This window comes from Bombina bombina, chromosome 9 (genome assembly GCF_027579735.1).
Source record: "Bombina bombina isolate aBomBom1 chromosome 9, aBomBom1.pri, whole genome shotgun sequence".
NCBI lineage: Eukaryota > Metazoa > Chordata > Amphibia > Anura > Bombinatoridae > Bombina > Bombina bombina.
The window spans coordinates 230436611-230445455 of NC_069507.1; the positions used below are offsets into that span (position 1 = coordinate 230436611).

An 8845-nucleotide genomic window follows, 5' to 3' on the forward strand; every position below is an offset into this window, starting at 1 on the left:
TGAATGGGGTAATGGTGGTTTAGAGGTTAAAGGGTCATAAAAAACCCAAAATTTTTCTTTCATGATTTAGAAAGAGCAGCAATTTTCAACAACTTTCTTATTTACTTCTATTATCTAGTTTGATTCATTCTCTTGTTATCTTTTTGCTGAAAAGCATAGCTAGATAGGCGTAGTAGCTGCTGATTTGTGGCTGCACATTTATGCCTCATGTGATTGACTCACCCATATGCATTGTTATTTATTGAGCAAAGGATATCTAATGATTGAAGTAAATTAGATAATAGAAGTAATATGGAATGTTGTTTAAAATTGTATTCTCTACCTGAATCATGAAAGAAAATTTTTGGGTTTAGTATCCCTTTAAGTAGTGTAGGGGGGTTATTGCAGTAGCGGTAATGGAAGTTTATGGGTTAAGTAGTGTAAGGGTATTGTGGTGGGGATAATGGTTTAAGGGTTAAGTAGTTTAGGGGTTAATAGTGTAGCAGACAGTTTGCTATGGGATGTGGAGGATTAGGGGTTAAAGTTGAAGTGGGGTGGTTTGCAGTGGCGTATTAAGGTTTTGTGCTGCCCTAGACACTCAAAATCCAACTGCCCCCCACTAACCCCCCTCCCACCTAAAGTTTTAGGCCTTTTTGTGGCCATATTTTTGGGTCATGGAGTAATGTGAATTTTGTTTATGGCATTTCCAAAATAAATGTTCATGCACAGACACATACACAAACAGTCACAGACACATACACACACAGATATAGACATACACATGCACACACATACACAGTCACAGACACATACACACACACAGATATAGACATACACACGCACAGACGCATACACAAACAGTCACAGACACATACACACACACAGATATAGACATACACACGCACAGACACATACACAAACAGTCACAGACACATACACATACACACACAAGCACACACACAGATATAGACATACACATGCACAGACACATACACACACAAGCACACACACAGATATAGACATACACATGCACAAACACATACACAGTCACAGACACATACACACACACAGATATAGACATACAGACGCACAGACACATACACAAACAGTCACAGACACATACATACACACACCCACAGACACATACACAGTCACAGACACATACACAAACAGTCACAGACACATACACACACAAACACACACACAGATATAGACATAAACGCACACATCTATCTATGGCTGAAATATAAAAACCAAACAAACAAACACAGATTTCTTAAAACAATACTTTTGCAAACACAATACTGAGTGCCGAAAGTCAACAGAAGCTCCATGGGCAGTCTATTATTATACCCCCCTAGAATGTAAAGCTCTTTGGGCAAAATCTCACATTATATACCTGTATAATACTTCTAAAATAATTGTAAGCTTTTTTACAAATATAGCCACAAAAAATGCTGTCCTCTCCCAATCTGCTGCCCTAAGCAAGTGCCTTATTTGCCTAGGCCAAGATTTGCCTCTGGTAGTTTGCGATGGGGGATGTGGCAGACTAGGGAATACTAGTTTAGAGAGGTTAAAAGAGTAAGGTAATGTTTTGATTTAGGGTTTATTACAGAGGGATTATTTTGATGGGTGTTAACATGTGAGTATAGGTGATTTTTTTTTTACTTTGCTGCTCAATAGAAGTCAATGGGGTTAATGGGATATCGCAAAGACACATTGGGGCCAATTTATCAATGTCTGGCGGACATAATATGCTGTAGCGTATCATGTCCGCCAGACATCGCTGAATGCCGACTGCATAAGCTGTCTGCATTTAACATTGCACAAGCAGTTCTGGTGAATTGCTTGTTTAATGCACACCCCTGCAGATTCGCGGCAAATCGGCCGCTAGCAGGGGGTGTCAATCAACCCAATCGTATAGTATCTTAAGACTGCTGCTTCTTAACTCCTGTTTCCAGCGAGCCTGAAGGCTCGCGCGGAAACAGGGGCATCAGGGGTCATTCAGCCCTTGACAAATCGGCCCCACATATCCGGTGGCTAACATCTTGCGTGCATCAGGTTTCGAGGGCAACATTTTTACTTTCAAATTGTAATACCAACGCTACTCAACGCATGCAAAAGTGTAACTTCTTGCTAAGTTAACATTAGAGTGGGAGCAGTAATTACCGCTTCACTTGTGATCTAGCCCAAAATATTTAGAATGGAATAACTGCAATTTAATTTCATTATTTATTTTTCCGACTTTCCATGAAATTTAGCTCAGAACATTTTGGATTTTGAACATGAAATGCACTCTGCTGACTTCTCAAGGCCAATCCTGCTATATATCTTTCCCTGATTGGCTTTAACTGATAACAACTGCTAAACAATGCATTAACTAACTTTATGACAGTGATTAGCCTTGTTGTCTGCAGACTAAACCAAGATTGGCTCCTCAAAATAAGGCAAATAATGGGTGGAGTTTAGCTATTAAACAACAATTGCAGTAAAAAGGATGTTAATTTGTTTTACGACTTGGCTGACATGTTATTCTAACATAAAGGGGCCAAAGAAATGTCACCTGTTGCCTTATTGTTGTAGATGACATCACTGCTGGCAGGGAACTCCCATTAACCCCTTGGATGTCAGAGGCCCTCGATAATATCAGGTTAATAGTATAGCGGGTAGTTTCCAATGGGATTTGTCAGATTAGAGGTTAATATTGTAGCGGGGTAGTAAAACATTTTCACAGCTTTTTATGGGTTCTAGGCCAACACAAAACAGGGTTTTCAAGTTTTTTTTTATATTGCAATATTCATGTATCAGATCTCAGACTACAAGAGATATTGAGCTCTTTATTGTGTGTGGGTTTATGATGAAATAAATGGGCAGTGTCATCTTTTGCATAGAGAGTTTGCTTCTAAACACATTTAACCTCTGAGTATGATATACTATCAAGTTATCTCTATCATGTAATTTAAAATAACAATAAAATAAATGATTAAGTGTCTAGCTTTTGCAGGAGGCATCTTGTCACTATCATGAACTCTACAGGTAACAATATATTTGCATATCAGGCTGTCAGATCTACTGTGTGCTGTTGAGTTGAGTCCAGCTCAAGGACCTCAATGCTATCATATATTTCACAGTTTCAAACCACAAATAAAGCAATTCATATTCTTAGTAACAGTCATATATTAAACCTCAAGGAGAAATGTTCAAAATGTACAGAGACTCGCAGCCCATGAAAATTAATGTCCATCTTTTACATTGAAATGAAAAATGTATTAAATTCCTATTTCCAGTCTTCTCTTAATGGGAATCTGAAATATAAACTGTTTACTCCTTTTAAGGAATTCTAATGTCAGTCCCTTAAAAGGATTTCGAATAATTTAGAAAAGAACCAAACCTTTTACACAAGCTGACATTTTTTACCTAGCAAGCATTGGTGGACTCAAATAACTGGTGTTCTTATTTCACCTTCTCTGGGTTCTCATTCTCCAATTGAGTACACTTATGTTCTTTTTTATCCTACTATTTATTTACATACACCTAGATTTAGAGTTTTGCGGCCAAAGGGGTGCGTTAGCTACACGTCTTTTTTTTTCCAGCGCTGCTTCTAAACAACGCTGGTATTGAGAGTTCTCTGAGGGGCTGCGTTAGGCTCCAAAAAGGGTGTGTTGAGCCGAATGTACTGCCACTTCAACCCTCAATACCAGCGTTGCTTACGGTAGTGGCTAGCTGGAAAAACGTGCTTGTGCGCGATTCCCCCAAAGGAAACAATGGGGCACTTTGGGCTGGAAAAAAACCTAACACCTGCAAAAAAGCAGTGTTCAGCTCCTAACGCAGCCCCATTGTTTCCTATGGGGAAACACTTTCTAAGTCTGCACCTAACAACCTAACATGAACCCGAGTCTAAACACCCCTAACCTTAAACTTATTAACCCCTAATCTGCCGCCCCCACTATCTCTGAAACCTGCATTATACTATTAACCCCTAATCTGCCGCTCCGGACACCGCCGCAACCTACATTATCCCTATGTACCCCTAATCTGCTGCCCCTAACACCGCCGACCCCTATATTATATTTATTAACCCCTAATCCCCCCCCCCCAACATTGCCGCTACCTTACCTACACTTATTAACCCCTAATCTGCCGACCAGACCTCGCCGCTACTCTAATAAATGTATTAACCCCTAAAGCTAAGTCTGTCCCTAACCCTAACACCCCCCTAAATTAAATATAATTTTAATCTAACGAAATAAATTAAATATTATTAACTAAAGTCTTCCTATTTAAAACTAACTACTTACCTGTAATATAAACCCTAATATAGCTACAATATAATGAATAATTATATTGTATCTATTTTAGGATTTATATTTATTTTACAGGCAACTTTGCATTTATTTTAACTAGGTACAATAGCTATTAAATAGTTAAGAACTATTTAATAGCTACCTAGTTAAAATAATTACCAAATTACCTGTAAAATAAATCCTAACCTAAGTCACATTTAAACCTAACACTACACTATCAATAAATAAATTAAATAAATTACCTACAATTACCTACAATTAAATAAACTAAACTAAATTACAAAAAACCCCCCACTAAATTACAAAAAATAAAAAAGATTACAAGAATTTTAAGCTAATTACACCTACTCTAAGCTACCTAATAAAATAACAAAGCCCCCAAAATAAAATAATTTCCCTACCCTAATCTAAATTAAAAAAGTTAACAGCTCTATTACCAGCCCTTAAAAGTGCTTTTTGCGGGGCATGCCCCAAAGAAATCAGCTCTTTTGCCTGTAAAAAACAACACAATACCACCCCCCAACATTACAACCCACCACCCACAATCCCCTACTCTAACCCAAACCCCCCTTAAATAAACCTAACACTACCCCCCTGAAGATCTCCCTACCTTGAGTCGTGTTCACCCAGCCGGGCACCGATGGACCAAAAGAGGACATCCGGAGCAGCAGAAGTCTTCATCCTATCCGGGCAGAAGAGGACATCCGGACCGGCAGACATCTTCATACAAGCGGCATCTTCTATCTTCATCCATCAGACAAGGAGCGGCTCCATCTTCAATACCTCCGGCGCGGAACATCCTCTTCTTTCCGACGACTACCGACGAATGAAGGTTCCTTTAAGTGATGTCATCCAAGATGGCGTCCCTCGAATTCCGATTGGCTGATAGGATTCTATCAGCAAATGGGAATTAAGGTAGGAAAAATCTGATTGGCTGATTCAATCAGCCAATCAGATTCAAGTTCAATCGGATTGGCTGATCCAATCAGCCAATCAGATTAAGCTCACATTCTATTGGCTGTTCCGATCAGCCAATAGAATGCAAGCTCAATCTGATTGGCTGATTGGATCAGCCAATCCGATTGAACTTGAATCTGATTGGCTGATTCAATCAGCCAATCAGATTTTCTTACCTTAATTCCGATTGGCTGATAGAATCCTATCAGCCAATTGGAATTCGAGGGACGCCATCTTGGATGACGTCACTTAAAGGAACCTTCATTCGTCGGAAGAGGATGTTCCGCGCCGGAGGTCTTGAAGATGGAGCCGCTCCTCGTCGGATGGATGAAGATAGAAGATGCCGCTTGGATGAAGATGTCTGCCGGTCCAGATGTCCTCTTCTGCCCGGATAGGATGAAGACTTCTGCCGCTCCGGATGTCCTCTTTTGGTCCATCGGTGCCCGGTTGGGTGAACACGACTCAAGGTAGGGAGATCTTCAGGGGGTAGTGTTAGGTTTATTTAAGGGGGGTTTGGCTTAGAGTAGGGGTATGTGGGTGGTGGGTTGTAATGTTGGGGGGTGGTATTTTTTTTCACAGGCAAAAGAGCTGATTTATTTGGGGTATGCCTCGCAAAAAGCCCTTTTCAGTGCTGGTAATAGAGCTGTTAACTTTTTTAATTTAGATTAGGGTAGGGAAATTTTTTTATTTTGGGGGGCTTTGTTATTTTATTATGGGGCTAAGAGTAGGTGTAATTAGCTTAAAATTCTTGTAATCTTTTTTTATTTTTTGTAATTTAGTGGGGTTTTTTTTTGTAATTTAGTTTAGTTTATTTAATTGTAGGTAATTGTAGGTACTTGTAGTTCATTTATTTAATTTATTTATTGATAGTGTAGTGTTAGGTTTAATTGTAACTTAGGTTAGGATTTATTTTACAGGTAATTTGGTAATTATTTTAACTAGGTAGCTATTAAATAGTTCTTAACTATTTAATAGCTATTGTACCTAGTTAAAATAAATACAAAGTTGCCTGTAAAATAAATATAAATCCTAAAAAAGCTACAATATAATTATTCATTATATTGCAGTTATATTAGTGTTTATTTTACAGGTAAGTATTTAGTTTTAAATAGGAAGACTTTAGTTAATAATATTTAATTTATTTTGTTAGATTAAAAATTATATTTAATTTAGGGGGTGTTAGGGTTAGGTTTAGACTTAGCTTTAGGTATTAATACATTTATTATAGTAGCGCCGAGGTCAGGTCGGTAGATTAGGGTTTAATACTTGAAGTTAGGTGGAGGCGATGTTAGGGAGGGCAGATTATGGGTTAATACAATTTATTCTAGGGTTTGCGAGGCTGGAGTGCGGCGGTTTAGGGGTTAATACATTTATTAGAGTAGCAGGGGGGGTCCGATCGGCAGATTAGGGGTTAATAAGTGTAGGTAAGGTAGCGGCGACTTTGGGGGGGCAGATTAGGGGTTAATAAATATTATGTAGGTGTCGGCGATGTTAGGGGCAGCAGATTAGGGGTTCATAGGGATAATGTAGGTGGCGGCGGTGTGCGGTCGGCAGATTAGGGGTTAAAAAAATGTATTATAGTGGCGGCGATGTGGGGGGACCTCGGTTTAGGGGTACATAGGTAGTTTATGGGTGTTAGTGTACTTTAGAGCACAGTAGTTAAGAGCTTTATAAACCGGCGTTAGCCCATAAAGCTCTTAACTACTGACTTTTTTCTGCGGCTGGAGTCTTGTCGGTAGAAGGTCTACTTGCTCACTTCAGCCAAGACTCTAAATACCGGCGTTAGGAAGATCCCATTGAAAAGATAGGATACGCAATTTTCGTAAGGGGATCTGCGGTATGGAAAAGTCGCGCTTGAAAGTGAGTGTTAGACCTTTTCCTGCCTGACTCTAAATACCAGCGGGCGGCCAAAAGCAGCGTTAGGAGCCCTTAATGCTGCTTTTGACGGCTACCGCAGAACTCTAAATCTAGGCGATATATTTGATCTGCCAAGAATACCTTTGGCTCACTCCCATCAGAAATAAAACACTTTGCTTCCTGTATCCTTGATCCTGTTTTCGAATTACCTTTCCCTATCATTTCCAAGAATGTATAAATCTATTTGACTCATATGATTTAAATCAGAGTTTACTGTTGCGTAAATCATAGCATTTCAAAGATAAAATCCTTTGTGAGTATCTTCTTTATGAAATCTCCATCTAAATGCAGTTAAGAAACAATCTAAGTTACACTTTCCAGAACATGAGTAGTTATTAGTAAAACAAGGTACAAAGAAAATGTGCACAGTTCTTTTTTCATTCCAAAAATATGTGGTTATTCTGCTGAATATTTAACAAGGGTTAAGAGTTTGAAGAATATCTTCTCTTATTGTATCACTTCCGCAGAATCTACCCCTGAATAGAAGAGAAATGCTTAAGTTACATAGCACAAGAAAGATTATACAGTATATCAAAAGAGTGAACTGCAAAATATAAAGGCAAATAAATTACTATTGGCCAAGTGGTGCCCTAATGATACCGTGGGACACGATAAGCAATACCACTGAACTGCGCTAACATTACACCACTAGTAATCTGGCTATATATATATATATATATATATATATATATATATATATATATATATAAATGTAAATAAAAAAGGTCTATAGTAAATAAAATAATTTTATATTTACAAATATATTTTCTCTTTATTTTTTCATTTCTGTTCAGAAGTATTTTTCTCATGTAAATGGGGGCGTGGGTCTATCCACCAATAAAACATCCTGAGTTGTTTATGAGCCAATAAGAAATTGCTCAGTTGTGCACAAACATTCATTTCCTGTTAGCAGCTTTTTCAAATAAGCAATTTTCCATACATTTAATACTCGGCAGCTGCTATTACAAGTAATTGGAAAGACATTAGCGGATAACAGTTTTATAGGACAGTGCTTCTTCAATATGGAAAACAACCTTAGCAAGATAAATCTATTGCAAAAAAAGTAATATGGGAAAAAACAATGATCTCCCGTTTGTGATTTTATTTGTATTGCTCTTTAAAAAGACTTTATATTTGTTGAAATGCATTGAGCCCATTAAAGGTTGATGCTGAGGGGCCAATTTATCATTGTGCAGACATGATACGATGTAGCAGACCATGTCCGCCGCACATCGATAAATGCCGACAGCTTACGCTGTCTGAATTTATCATTCCACAGGCAGTTCTTGTGAACTGCTTGTGCAATGCCGCCTCTGCAGATTTGTGGCCGATCGGCCGCTAGCAGAGAGTGTCAAACAGCCCGATCATATAGGATCAGGTAGATTGATGTCTGCGGCCTCAGATCAGGCGGACACGTTATGGAGCAGCAGTCTTTAGACCGCTGCTTCATAACTTATGTTCCGGCGATCCTGAAGGCTCATGCAGAAACAAGGGCATCAAGCTCCATTCAGAGCTTAATAATTCGGCCCCAGTGTCTGAAGTGTTTCACAAAGGAGCTGTAATTTCTTTTGATCTGAATTAAATAAATTGACAGATAATGGATACTGACTCCCTGTGAGAATATTGCCTTTAGTGTGTGCACTGGGTTATACATAATACACTATTGTGGATCTCCATTACAGTTCAAT

At 38.6% G+C, this 8845-nt stretch overlaps 1 protein-coding gene across 1 annotated transcript in view; it reads right to left on the reverse strand.

Annotated features, from left to right (window-relative positions):
• Positions 1-7351: 7351 nt before the first annotated feature.
• The window catches only part of LOC128639631 (pancreatic lipase-related protein 2-like), a 208223-nt gene continuing 206729 nt past the window's right edge, over positions 7352-8845 (reverse strand). The window contains exon 11 of the mRNA XM_053691757.1: positions 7352-7633. Within this exon, the coding sequence (XP_053547732.1) occupies positions 7570-7633 (64 nt within the window). The 3' untranslated portion in view covers positions 7352-7569. The remainder of the gene's footprint in view (positions 7634-8845) is intronic.